Genomic DNA, 14,606 nt, shown 5'->3' with positions numbered 1-14,606 from the left:
CGAAAGTATATAAACTCCATCTCTCCTACAACCATGGAGACCCATCCTGCACATTCTACTCCATCTAATCATCAAGTGTTGTTCTGCAGCAATGTCTGTCCAAGACCCCATAAGCAAGAGCTCTATACTCTTGGGTGAGCAAAGAGCTGTCAATTTCACCCAGCCTCATCCCTTGCACATTATCACAGATGATGAGATCTCTCGCGCAAGTGCCATAGTCACGAGGCTTGTCCAAGAGCAAGACAAAGCCAATGGAACTAAGACACATATTCGCTTCAAAAACATGTCCCTCCATGAACCTCCGAAGGCATTACTACTCCCCTACCTGGATGCTGAAGCCGCAGGAAGGCCTCTTTCAGAGAGACCTTTTGTGCCGCGATGTGTGGATGTAATATGGAGCTCTGAAAATGAAAGAAAGATCACAGAGAGTATTGTCAGTATGGACAGCAATACAGAAGTGGGACGAATGCATGCTGCATATGGGCAACATGGCTCAATCGACCGGTAAGCATTTGTACATTGTCAGGTATGTCACTGCCTGACAAGGTATTAGATTCGAGTCGCGTCAGTCATCTGAAAAAATCCTGAATGATCCACTTGTGCTGCAAGCGGTCCGAGAACTTCACTTGCCAGATGATGCTGTCATACAGTGTGATACTTGGATGTATGGTGCGGATCGAGACTCGACACCGGACACGCATAAATTTATTCAGGCTTTTTTGTATGCACGTGCGCCTCATAATCACCCGGACAGCAATCAGTATGCGTTCCCGTTACCGTTCTCGCCTGTACTCGACATATTCTTGGGGAAAGTCGTGCGAATCGACCCTCTTGCCACTGGTGGTAAAGAAGATGGACTTTCGTATCACACCGGAGGGAAGAAACCGATGGCTCATTGCGTAGAGAATGAATACTATCATGAGCTTCAGAAGACCGGACCAAGAAAAGACTTGAAACCTCTGCATGTTGTTCAGCCTGAGGGCCCTAGCTTCACAGTTATAGACGGAAACAGCGTCTCGTGGCAGAAGTGGCGTTTCCGGGTTGGGTTCAACTACCGCGAAGGTATGACAGTGCATGATGTGAGGTATGATGGACGTCCAGTCTTCTATCGTTTGAGTGTCAGCGAGATGACGGTACCGTATGGAGGTATTTCTCTCAACCATCCCACTATACGCCAAATGCTGACACAATCACCAGACCCAAGGAGTCCCTATCACCGAAAGCAAGCCTTCGACCTTGGAGACGCTGGGGCTGGAAGTACTGCGAACAGCCTGTCTCTAGGTTGTGATTGTCTAGGCATGATCCATTACTTCAGTGGATGGCTCAGCAATGACCAGGGCAATCCCATTAAAGCGGAAAGCGTGATCTGCCTGCATGAACAAGACGGGGGGATAGGCTGGAAGCACACTAACCACCGTACCCAGAACGCGGGCATTGTGCGAGCGCGCAACCTTGTCTTGCAAAGCATTCTCACGGTCGGTAACTATGAATATATGTTCGCGTGGATGTTTATGCAGAACGGCAATGTAGAGCTTGAGACGCGCGCGACGGGCATCCTCTCAACCTCTCTGATTGATCCAGGAAAGACGTCCGAATGGGGGAATGTGGTTTCTCCGGGCATATTGGCCGCCAACCATCAGCACCTCTTCTGTCTGCGAATTGATCCAATGCTAGATGGACCTATCAACACCGTAATTCAAGAAGATTCCGTCACAGTGCCTCAGACGGAGCGCGAAAACCCACATGGCAATGCCTGGCGTCTAGTTAAAACCCCGTTCGAGACATCCGGTTTCGCGAACGCCGACCCACTGGCCAACCGCTGCTTTAAGATCGTCAACGAGAGCGTTAGAAATCCTATCTCTGGCAATCCGGTCGGCTACAAGCTCGTCCCGCAACCATGCCAGCTCTTACTCGCGGGCCTAGACTCCGTCGTGCGTCGTCGCGCTCGCTTTGCTGAGCATCACATTTGGGTAACTAAGTATCGCGACGGCGACCTCTGGGCCGGTGGGAAATGGACGAACCAGTCACTAGCCGAGATCGATGGGGTGCACGACTATGCGGCGAGGAAGGAGCGTGTGAGGAACCAGGACATTGTGCTTTGGCATACATTCGGCATGACGCACAACCCGAGAGTTGAGGACTTTCCTGTCATGCCAGTGGAGATTACAACGCTCAGCTTGAAGCCGGCAGATTTCTTTGAGAAGAATCCCGCACTAGATGTGCCGCAAAGTAGGCAGAGCGAGAATAAGAGTGTGCTGGTGCGAGATCTGCTGCCTAGTGTTGCGAAGAAGGTTGCGGAGCCATCTGAGGGAGCATACTGTAAAAAGTCGAAGCTTTGACCAATCACCCAGGCATTTCCAGCAGTTAGAGCGCTTTAAAAAGGCTATTGATAGGATATAGTAGTGAGGATGTTAAGCAGTGAAGCGATTGGACTTTCAGGGGTTCTCGATGGCTGAAAAGTGGAGATTACGTTGTCGAGTGATATGTTCGTGCTCTCAGCCAGTGACGTAATCACAAAGGTTTATATGCCACCCCTTACCCCCAACTTTGTTGTTGCTTCTTGCTATTATCTACGCTCCTCTAGGTCAGCATTAGTGTATCGTTTTTCCACATTTCCAAACCAGCCTTAAGGGAACCAATTGAGAATTATCAGGATGCCTAAAGCCAAGAAATCGCGCTCCACTAAGACGCGTTCGGACGCGTCTAAGACCGACAAGTCCGCGCCCCAGTCATCTTCCCGTCCCAACAACCACGACGAGGCTGCCAACTCACCAGACAATCGGAATGGACAAATTTCGAAGGTACTATTTATACTTCCTAATATTATTTGGCGCCTGTTGCTGACACTTACGAGTCAACTGCAGGCGACAGCTACCTTCTGCTTGTCCACTTGATTAGCACGAGTGATCCTACTATTTCCCGACTCCTCTCCGTCCCGTCGAGATATACCTTTGAGAAACTACACGGGGTATTACAGATTGCTTTCGGATGGGCTAGCTGTCATGCGTACTCTTTCAGCGTCTCAAAGTTATCTGAGCCGGGGGAGGTGTGTCACCCCTAACCATTCTTTATCGGGTCGCCTAAGCTAATAATCCCACCTCTCTTGTCAACAGCCGCCCAGTTTTATGAGCAAATACAGCAGAGAATTACTGAACCTTGTCTTAGACGACGAAATGAAAGACTGCTTCCCAGAACCTGAGAAAATCAAGAAAGTTTCAGACTACACCCTCGCGGATATTTACGACGGCGAACAATATCGAGGCAAGGTTGAGGTCTCCTACGAATACGACCATGGAGATAGCTGGGAACATCAGATTGTCTTCCTCGGTCATGCCGACCCAACGTTGCGTCGAGCAATGGGGATACCTGATGAAATGGAGGTGGTGTGTCTGGGAGGAGAGGTACGTATCATATAATGTCTACGGAATGGACATGCAAACGACGTCAAAGAGCAGCGTAGTCATCGCTAACCTATGCTTAGGGCCATCCATGTGCGGAAGACTGTGGAAGCACTCCTGGTTGGGAAGACCTGAAGGATTTGTTTAAGAGCAAGACGAAACGTGACCCTGACGGGCGGAGGCAATGGTACAAGACATTTTGTGCGAATGGCAATCCTAAGGGCCTTGATCCTTGGAAATGGAGTATCCTTGAAGTCAATGACGCGTTGGCGGACATAAAGGGATAAGGTTTATACTATGTGTAATACGGAGAGCAAACTATTGGATCAATCCTATGATGCAGGTTGGCTGCAGGGACGCAGTAATGCAGGTGGTCCATCTATGGTGGCTCTGCGACGATTTGGGGACAAATCATGTGACTTTTATTGGGTCTCTCGAATGTTCTCGCTAGGTTATTTGTCTGCGCTTCCGAGACAAGGCTGATTAGAGTTGACCAAGCGAGAGGTGGGGGATGTATATACGATGTCCTTAAGTTTTTCATACTATTGATATGGTAATTCTTTGGTTAATCTCCTCTGCAAACACAGGTAGTGTTCTTCTCAGGTCTAGAATCGGCATATCAGGAGTTTCCATATTCGTGGCTAGCTGGAGTGGCCGGTTGCGGGCCGCTGGGTATTCGCTAATAATGTCAAAGAAGTGGTAAAGGCGTCTGTGGCGCCTTTACCACAGCTAGAACGGGCCGCCACTTCACTCGGTCGGGTCCCGAAGCGGGGACTGAGTGACCTAGATCAGAAGCCGTTCCACCGTGTCAGTCAGAATAGGACGGGACGTTAAGCGGCTTCTCCACTCCCTCCGAAAGGCTCCGTGGCTATGAGGCTCTCAGCAACGCCGATAAGTGCCTAAACCTTAACTCCTCCCATCATGGCTGCTACGTTTAAAATCAACCAAATCCACAGCTCCACCACTTATAGGGATACCCAAGCCATCTGCATCCGTCGCGCCAGCCCAAACACTCCATGGTTTCTCGGCCCCGTCATGCCTCTTGCGGAAGGGTATCATTATAGCGCTACCAGCTCAAGAGATCTCTATCAGCCGTTAAAAGGTGCTCGAGATATTCGTATTCTTATCCTAAAGCACGGTTGCACGGATGACATACTACAATGCACCTTGGAGACAGTGGCATTGGATAGCGAGCCGCAGTATGAGGCGTTATCGTACGTTTGGGGTAATGAATCCAACCAGAGACCCATTATTTACAACAGCATCGAGACAACAGTGACAGCAAACCTCGAGGAAGCACTCGTCCAGCTACGTGATATCGAGAAAGACCGGACGCTTTGGGTGGATGCGCTATGTATCAATCAGCAGGATGATTTCGAAAAAAGCCTGCAGGTAGGCATAATGGACGACATCTACAGAAGCGCCAAGCTTGTCCTGATATGGGTTGGGAAGGCAGATGAGGAGACGGCTCAAGTCTGGGAAATGTTCTCGCTGATTGACAGATGGCATCCTGGGGAAATGGAAGATGGGGAGCGTGAAAAGCCTGAGGAAAATCAAGAGCGCGCAAAGAAGGTCTGTAAACTTATAGATGGCATTCTGCCACCAATCGATGCTCCAGCCTGGAAAACTTTAGGGAATTTTTTTGCTCGGCCTTGGTTTAATCGTGCATGGACGTTTCAGGAAGCCATATTAGCCCGCAAAAGCCTCATGCTCTGTGGAGATTTCTCTATTGATGGGCAGAGCTTCTTTAACTATACCCGCCATATTGACCATCTCCCAGATCAGTGGATTCAAGAAATTGGCCCTGGTTGGCTCTCTGCCTTCCAGACAGCTTCGTACAAGGCAACATACCAAAACTCTATGAAGACGGTGAACACAATTCCACATTGCGAACACTTACTCTATTTCACTCAACTTTCCATTGTGCTGCAGGGAGTGAGGCAGCGCAATGCCAAAGACGCACGAGATAAAGTTTTCTCCCTATTTGGTAGCTTTGCACAAACATTCGATCCCCCGCTGCGACCGGACTATTCTTTGAGCGTGCGAGACGTCTTCATAACCGCGGCAGCCTTGTCGCTGATTGCTGACGCAGACCTAACGGTCCTCAGCACCATAGAGCCTCGTCATAGTAGCTCCGAGCTACCTTCCTGGGTCCCTGACTGGCGAAATCCGTGGGTCCTCTCTCCCCTAGGCTACCGCCGCTCAGATGGCCGTAACGTCTTTTCCGCCTGCGGTAGCACTTCACCTGCAATTGGATTTGATTCGCAAAACCCGCACCTGTTAATGGTGCGCGGTGTATTCGTTGTACCTGTGCAGCAGACCATTCCTATTGATATAAGGCTAGGCGATCCGTCCACTACGGTGTCCTTTAACTGGCCAAGCGATTGGCCGGAAGAGAAGGTTACCACGATGAAACGCATAGTAGATACCACGTTGGCAGCGGACCTACTCCCATCTGGCGGACGACTGACTTTACAAGATGAGCTGACCACATTCCCAGCATATACCGCGTGGATAAGGGGCGGCGGGAAACCCCCGATGCCGCAAGAGGTCGAAGAAGAGGTCGTAAAGCAGAGGAAGAGTAAGTGCGAGGGGCGGAGCCTCTTCACTAGCTTTCAGTATATTGGACTCGGGCCCAGCACGATGCAAAAAGGTGATATCATCTGCATTTTGTTCGGAGGCCGAGTGCCTTTCGTGCTGCGTTCACGTAGTGGACCAGTTCGGGAGAGCTTTGATACGGATGACGGCTTTACGCTAGTAGGTGAATGCTACGTGCATGGACTCATGGATGGGCAGACTATGCAGGAGGTGGAGAAAGAGCAGACCATTGATTTCATTCTATGGTAGCGACATTTGGGGATGAATTAATCCTTACATCTGATCCCAGTTCTTCCTAGGAGTGATAGAGCTCATTATGTATTTGTGCGAGTGCTGCTTCTAGCGTATCATCGCTCGTGTTCTTGTGGGCAGGCGTTGGAGGGCCTAACGGTCTCTTTTAGGATAGCATTCATGCAGAGAATTCAAACGAACTGCTGCTACTAGCTTGAAGAGGTAACTGCTAGGTTCTATATGCTCCGTGCGATGAACACTGGGTGTTTCTAGCAGTTATGCCATCCAAGTGATTGCCGAATGGACTGCCCCTGATGAGGCTGAGTGCAAGGACGCGTACTCCTAAGTTATCACGTATCTCCGGACTCTACGGTCACTCCACCCTGTATTTTACCCTAAAATGGCCAGTGTTTTACCGAATATTACTAAGCAATTCACCGAAAAACAGATAGAAGATGGCGACCTACCTATCCTACTTATCAAAGAGTTTTATTAACATAAGGCAAAAGTTCCCGAAAGTTAAGGAGTAAGAAACAGCTGCCAAGAAACCCCTAAAATACTTGCCAGAGGGCTTAGAGCGGATGACGAAAGGAAATGCATCAGGGAAACCAACAGCGTATTTCAAGCGGAAGCGAGATCCAAGAACGGGAAAGTTCGACGACGCACAGCTAGTCGCGGAAATGACTCAAGTCATCAAGGATCCAATCTATGTGAGGTTTCCCTGCTCGAGAATTTGTTTTTCTTCTTCTTTGCTAATAGGCCGATTCGGAGCGCAGAACGTGCCGAAGATATTCAAATCTATCGAGATCCCTTACCTCAGCAAGCTCATTACCTCAGCAAGCTCAGACGTGATTCCGTTGGTGCGGATTTTCAATCGGTCCGCAAGCTGACTAACTACGTTTGTGCTGAACCACCGGTATCACGTCTGAGCTGGTTTCGTAGCACTTGTAGACCTCGTCAGCGATATCCGCGTTGCGGAGGTTGCGGATATTGAAATAGCTCAACACCAACATTTTATATCACTTCCCAAAGTTGATCAATTATACAACAGAACCTAGGCTTTTAGACTATATCATTTTTATTACTTAGGTATTTTTAGGTCTTGTAATCATTTTCGTTAAAAAAAAAACGCGTTGTTAACGACATTAGGGCTCTATAACTTTACTAAACGCTAGCTAATATATATAAGACCTATATAGATTTATAATAACCACTCTAAAAATAGCTGCTATAGTATTAAGTGCTGGATATTTAAACTTAAAAAGGTTATATAATAAAGCGGGTATAACGGCTATAAAACCTTTAAAAATAGCTTTTTATACTTTTTATTAAAAAAATTTTTATAGAAAGGATAAAACTTAGTAACTATATATGATTAATAAGGCTATTTTGTTTATATATATATATCGCGGACGTGCGGAGTACCTTAGGTGGTTATTGTTTGGGTAGGCCGCACAGAGGCTCCGCGTACAAAAGCTCTGCACAAAGCTCTACGTACGGAGGCTCTACACGAAGCTCTGCACGAAGCTCTACACGAAGCTCTGCGTACGGAGGCTCTGCACGAAGCTCTGCATACGGAGGCTCCGCACGAAGCTCTGCGTGAAGCTCTGCACGAAGCTCTGCGTGAAGCTCTGCACGAAGCTCTGCGTGAAGCTCTGCACGAAGCTCTGCGCGAAGCTCTGCGTACGTGTTGAAATGTAATGTGTTCATTGCTTGGATTACCTCTCTCCAACTTTGGAGGGCTAGTAGCTATATAATACAATATTGAGGAGGCTGGATACCCAGCCTCCTTACGACACCAAGAGGTCGAATCTCAACAGTACGGAGGCTCTGCACGAAGCTCTACACGAAGCGCTGCACAAAGCTTTTATATAGAGCCTCCGTAGTAGAGCCGTCGTACGCAGAGCCGCCGTGCAGAGCCTCCGTATACAGAGCTTCGTGCAGAGCCTCCGTATGCAGAGCTTCGTACAGAGCCTCCCGCAGAGCTTCTGTCGACCTGAATCAGGTTATCTTATCACCGACTCAGCAACCTCCCATTGGCTCAGTCATTGACTCAATCATTGACTCGGTCATTGACTCGGTCACCTACCCCTTGTTTCCATTGCCACCCCCCTACCCCCTTCTCGTTCCCATTTCCTACACCTTTCCTATGTATCAGGGTTGTAAACAATCAGCCACAATCAGCCACAATCGGATTATTGTGATTGCGAGATTCTAATTGACGATCACAATCTAATTAATAATTATAGCACGTGATAGCAGATTCCTTGGCACCCCGTATAATTAATCCTATTAAAGAGATATCTCTACCCCTAGAACCCTAGATAACTACCTACTTAAAATCCCGCTTCTATACCAGTTTTTTAAATATTCTGTTCTCTTAAGGCTGTCTATTCCCATCTTTATTCTTTCCCAGCTTATTATATAACGGCCACCTGAGAAAACCCTCTCTAGGTTATCGCTCATAGCTAGAATAGAAAGGATATTTATAGTAAGAATTAAAAGCCTTAGCTATTGTTTTCTTTGTGGCTCCTAAGCCTACTAATAAAGAGCTAGGCCCTATATTTAGTACGGAGCTTTAGAGCAGTAATCCTTATACTTATTAAGGCTTTACGGTTAAATAATTCTTTCTTTAAGATTATTTGCAATAAAATTAAACTTATTTAGCTCTTTTTCCCTTATCTAGTACTGTAAAGGCCTCTTATATAATATAGTACGAAGGGGATAGGAATCTTAGAATTGCTCCTAGAGCTACTTTAACTTTTAAAGCGTAGGTTTCTGCTACTCCTTTTTCTATATCTCTTTAATGTATTTTATACAACGCTAAGGCTAAAGAATTAGTGCTATAGCGTAGAGAGGAAAGCTATCTATTTTAGTATAATATTCGTTAAACTTTTCCTAAGCTCGTTTAATATAATGCTTTAGGTCTTAGTTTAATCTAATACTTACTAATGCCTATTATATCTCTATATATTTAATAAGGACGTCTATTATAAAGAGAACTTCGCTAAGGCTTAAGCTATGCCCTTAAAGTTTTATAGTTGCGCTATAGAAAGGCCTAAGGAAGTTCTTAATTGTATAAAGGAGGGACCAGTTGGCTAGGTTAAGAAAGTCTTTATTAAGTATATCTATATTGGCCTTTATATATTAGTTAACTCCAGACTTATACTAGATTATAGTCTCTAGTATTTACCACTAGCTATTCCATCTTATACGATTATTAAGAGGAATCCTTTATCCGATAATTAATTTAAACTATTTTATACAATTGCTTAAGGAGCGGGAGTGGATAATAATGTTATATACCGCCTAAGCGCCCCTATTACGCGGAATATATCCCTTTTATTCTCTTACGCGGCCTTATTATATATTGTCTCTAGCTTTATACTTCCCTTTTTAGAGAGCCTTTTATACGCCTTAATCTTTCCCTCCTAAGTAGCACTAAAGAGGAAAGTATTAACCGTAAGGTTAATAATATATCCTTAGCATTAAATTCGTTAGTAGACAGGATCCTATTAAATATCTTTATTCTCTAGTAGGAAATCGGATATTATATAACACAGCGTATTATTTATTAAAGAATTATTACTAATAATAGCCCTAATCTTTTATATAATACCGTAATCCAGTAGTACTAAAAGAAGGGTATTCTACTATTCTTCTCCGCTATAGTTTATAATTGGTTATAAAGCAAGAAGAGCCTACGCTCTTTACTCTTAAGTATTAATAAAATAGGAGCAAATAGCGAGGAGAGAGTAGTTATTTAGAGAGGTCTAGATATTAATAGAGAGATAAATATTTAAAATTACTAACTAAAGTTTTTTTTATATATTATCCTTTTAAGAATTAAATAACTGTTTAATCTTCTAGCTAATATCTCTATAAGCTGCTGTAATAAAGCTCTAGGACTCCTAATTTAAAGCCTAATAGAAAGTATAGAATTTTGGCCATTTAACTGTATTAAATAGAAGGTTTTATATAATAATTAAATTAATAAGGGCTTAATTAATAACTTCGTAATTAAGAGAGGACCTTAAAATAATAGATTTAAACTCTAATAGATCGCTCTTAGATCTAGCCTACCCCTAAAGATCCTTAAGTATAGCGTTTGCTTTAGTTTTTATATAACTTGTTTTTAAAAGGCTAATATTAATTAAGTAATTTTATTTAAGATGCCTCTGGAAATTTATAGTAACTATTATACTATACTTACAGTCTGTGGACTTGCAGTAATAGATTTTTTTTCCGTTTTTATCTTACGCTGGCTTATCTTCGTACGGTTCTCGGGTATATAAAAGGATTGGGCTTTAATATTTCCCCTTATTCTAAGAAGAAAGCTTAATTAATTAAAGAGTATTTGTAATCTGGGATAGATCTGCTTTAGAGCTCATTTTTCATACGATGTAAAAGGAGAGCTTTAGCTTAAAATTATTAATGTGGGAATGCTAAGCCGCTGATCTAATTGTAATTAGATTACAATTAGATTACAAACTAACAATCTAATCACAATCCAATCGATAATCTTATCTGATTGCAATCAGTTTAATCGTTTACAACCCTGACTATGTATATATAGAGGCTCTAGAGCCACCATTCAATAGACAGAGTCATCATTCTTTTCCTACAATCGGTGCACGGACTTCCGATTAACAGCTATGAGCCCGGGTTGCTTGCCGTATTGCTCCTATTCAACTATTTGATTTAATTGATTATACCCCTTATTAAATTACTACTTATTACTAAATCCTTCAACCTTTCTACAAGCACCTTTTAATATAACTTCTTAACCACCTACCTAAGCTATTACCACGACGGTAATATTATTGAGCCAAGCTAATTGGGACGAATAGATTGACCTTATTAGGCTTCGCGCCTAAATAGGAGACGTATAGAAATACGTTAACCCTTTAACTAAAAAGGATAAGTTACCCTAATTGGTTGAACTAGTCTTTCCTAGGCCTTAAGATGTAAAGACAGAAATAACCTTATATACAGCTCTCTCTAAGGACAAAAAGGACGAGCTTTAAATTCTCCATAAGAGGTATAAGACAGTAGAGAAGGAATATAAAAAGTAAAAGGCAGCCTTAACTTCTCTACAAAGCTATACTACTGGTATAGTAGCTAGACATCTAAATACCTATATACTGGGTATCGACTCGGTATATAACATACTAGTAACTCTTAAGGAGAGAGTTGCCCCTACTAATACTGCACATTAGCTCTACCTATCTACTTAATACGCTAAGGTTAAAAAGGGCCTAAAAAATTAGAACTTTGAGGCCTGGTTATAGCAGTAGGAGAAGACGTATAACAATTATAAAAAGATTAAATTGCTAGACGTAGACGGCGACTAAGTAATTAAAGACCTTCTGCTAGCGGTAGAGCTAGTATTACTAAATTAGGCCTTAATATAGAGGGTTAAATTTAACAAACACAACTAGGCTAAGGACTACGTAATATCTATATATTAACTAGTTAATATATATTAGAACTATTAACGACTAAAGACTACCTAGCAGAAGAATAGAGCTTAGCTTAGTGCTTATCACGGAACGAGGTCAGGAGGCTCTGTAAACGTCGTAGCATTGACTATAGTACACGACAGGATATTGCACGAAGGTGCAAAGAGGTGCGAAGGGACCAGCACTCTATATACTGTGGGGTGCCAAGGCTTGCTAAGGGCCGCTAGGCCGGAATCCGTGACAGTCCTAATGCAGTAAGCTTTTAGGGCAAGCCAATTAATAAGGCTCCTAAGGACGAGGCTCCTAAAGGTAAGGCCCTTACTACTACCCCTTCTAGGATGGCACGGAAGAAAGAAACCCTAATATGCTACTACGGAGCTGTTTACTAGTTCTAAAATTGCCCTTATATTAATAAGTTAGTTTAATTAAAGGACTAGAAATTAGACAAAGCTATAGCTAAGAAGGTTAAGGAAAAGATTACTAACGCCCTAGAATAGTATAAGCGAATACTAAAGAAGGTTAGGAAGTAGTCTTTAGAAAAAAAAAGCTCTACGGAGCCTAGATAAAAAGGAAGACAATAGTACCTTTTATATATATTAAATAGGCGCCTATAAAGTAGGCACTAACTATAAGCTACGCGATAGCATAATTCTTAATAACGGAACTACTATATACGTTATTAACAATTAATTAAGGTTCGTTAATAAGCTCTAACTAAGTAATAACTTTATATATACCGGGATGGGTATAGATCCAGTTAAGGGTATAAGGACGGCGGTAATTATTATCCGGACGCTATTAGGTCCTAGAAAGATCTTCTTAACTAACGCAGCTTATTTACTAGGTTTTTATATAAATTTAGCCTACCTAAGAAAGTTTAATAAAAAGGATATATAGTGGGATAATAAAAAGAACCTACTATATAAAAAACAATTATAAGACGTTCGCATATTATAAGCGCTATTATAATTAATTAACCCTAGAGTATAACAAGCTGCAATTAAAGACCCTAAGTAAGGCCTTATTTACAATTTAATTGCAAAACCCCCTTCCTAATTAGGAAGTAGCTAGTAGACTTTAGTATAAGAGACTAGGCCATATAAGACCCAACGCAATTAAGCATTTACCTTAGGAAGTAGGTAGTGCGAAACTTTAAGGTCTAGCGACAATTAACTATAAGACCTATGCTGTTAGTAAGGCTTATAATATTGTATTAAAAAGACTACCTATTAGTAAGGCAACTAGACCCTTTACTAAGTACATATTAACTTATTTCTAGAAATTGTAGTATATAACGGTTATATCTAGACAATATATTTTTATAATAAATTCCTATATTTAAATAAGGTTAAGACCTTTGCTTATAAGTTATTAACAATATAAGTAATTATATAATACTTAAATAGGGTAGAACGTTAATATAACCTAAAGATCGCAATAATTTAAATTAATGGCGAAACGTTTTTAGGTAGCGAGTTTAACACCTAGAGAACCCAAAAAGGAATATTACTAGAGTAGTTGGCCCTATATATAAAGTCTTAAAATAGTTTTACTAAACGTTTTAGAGGGGTAATTATTATTAAGTCTTAATATATATAGATTAAGGCTTAATTACCACAGGAAATTTAGATAGAAATTATTAGGGCTATAGTATATTTAATTAATCGGACACCGAGCGCCTAGCTTAGCTAGATAATACCTTTTAAGAAGCTCTAGTTAGCACTAGGGCTCTCGCCATTAAAGCCAAATATAGCTTACCTACGAGTATACGGCTGTAGAGCTTACCCACTTAAATATAATATCTTATATAGTAGTAAGTTCTTTAATTAACGTCTGATACGGATCCTATCTAGGCCCACGCAGACTACTCCGTACACAAGGGAAACTTATAAATTGACAAGAAGAAAACCCTTGTTGATGTAGGGGACGGAAAAACCCTATAAGCCACCTCAGTAGGATGAAAAACCCCTGTTTTGCCATGTCCGTCCGTAGCAGCGGCCCTGCGGGCCTACGGCTACGTCCTGTCCTCCTTAGATGTTTAAACTCCTTGGGAACCACTGCTTCCTTCTCTAGCTTATCCAAAGCTAGGGTTCACTACGTCCTAGCTAGGCCTTGCTATTCGATTGCTGTACTGTTGTTTCCCATATCTTAACCACCCCCTATATACTATCTCTTGTTAACCATTGCCATATACGCCTTGCCTCCCCCCCCCAAGGCCTATCGAAGGCGTAAGGGGGATTCATCCGTTCTACTATTCTAATACTAAAAATAAAAGCGGGATGTGTGTGTATATATCTGGGTATCTTTTATGCCTAGGCCCTAGTCGCTAGGCCCTCTTTACGGGCACTACTCCGTTAAGAGGAGACAAGGAAAACCATGGGGGGTTATCCAGCTGCTGGTTTTAGTAGTGTTACGGCAGTACGGCGAGTGACCGCATGCTCCGCGGGCAATCGGCCTAGGGGTTAGGAGGGGCCGTATATTTACTCATTCGTTCGTTCGCGTTCGTTCATTCGTCAATATAAGGTCGTCAATGCTTTCTATTGTAGGTCAGGGGGATGTTATCAAATGCCGTGTATCCATGTTGGATCGTACAGGTGCTCAGTAGGGAAACAGTAGCGGCTGTATTGTGAAGGGGTACCATCAGCAGTGGTTTTCGAGATCTCACCATCCCATGTGAAAACTTTTCACTACGCCCCACGACGCGTACAACCACCACCAGGCCCACCAGCACGCTGTGCGACGTCTCTGCGTTGGCTCTGAGTCTGATCTTCGAAGACCCAGGTTCGTAGCCGTCACCGCGTACAGGTGCAGAGTCCGATTTCGACGGCCTAATATCTTATATATATAAAAGCTTAAGCTAAGGGCTTATATTAGATACCTAGTGGGGTACTAGTTAATAAATATCTTTAGGGTTTAT

The 14,606-nt window shown here is 43.1% G+C and overlaps 3 protein-coding genes across 3 annotated transcripts; all 3 read left to right on the top strand.

The window, feature by feature from the left end:
* The first annotated feature begins 387 nt into the window (after positions 1–387).
* K441DRAFT_107697 (uncharacterized protein) lies at positions 388–2,497 on the top strand. The gene is made up of 2 exons (XM_067639938.1): positions 388–1,146; positions 1,198–2,497. The coding sequence occupies exons 1-2, from the start codon at positions 663–665 to the stop codon at positions 2,337–2,339; spliced, it is 1,626 nt and encodes a 541-aa protein (XP_067504158.1). The 5' UTR covers positions 388–662; the 3' UTR covers positions 2,340–2,497.
* A 157-nt stretch (positions 2,498–2,654) lies between these two features.
* K441DRAFT_719900 (uncharacterized protein) lies at positions 2,655–4,100 on the top strand (the record flags this gene model as incomplete). Its single annotated transcript, XM_067654033.1, has 4 exons — positions 2,655–2,801; positions 2,855–3,046; positions 3,114–3,401; positions 3,482–4,100. The coding sequence occupies 4 exons, from the start codon at positions 2,655–2,657 to the stop codon at positions 3,683–3,685; spliced, it is 831 nt and encodes a 276-aa protein (XP_067504157.1). The 3' UTR covers positions 3,686–4,100.
* Positions 4,101–4,433: 333 nt separating this feature from the next.
* On the top strand, positions 4,434–6,245 carry K441DRAFT_559767 (HET-domain-containing protein; the record flags this gene model as incomplete). Its single annotated transcript, XM_067643468.1, has 3 exons — positions 4,434–4,974; positions 5,032–5,908; positions 5,981–6,245. 3 exons carry the CDS (start codon positions 4,434–4,436, stop codon positions 6,243–6,245), a joined length of 1,683 nt encoding a protein of 560 aa, XP_067504156.1.
* Between the last annotated feature and the right edge of the window lie 8,361 nt (positions 6,246–14,606).

This window comes from Cenococcum geophilum (assembly GCF_001692895.1).
Source record: "Cenococcum geophilum 1.58 unplaced genomic scaffold K441scaffold_20, whole genome shotgun sequence".
Classification (NCBI taxonomy): Eukaryota; Fungi; Ascomycota; class Dothideomycetes; order Gloniales; family Gloniaceae; genus Cenococcum; species Cenococcum geophilum.
The sequence above is the reverse complement of the archived record's forward strand: the minus strand, read 5'-3'. Positions and strand labels throughout refer to the sequence as shown.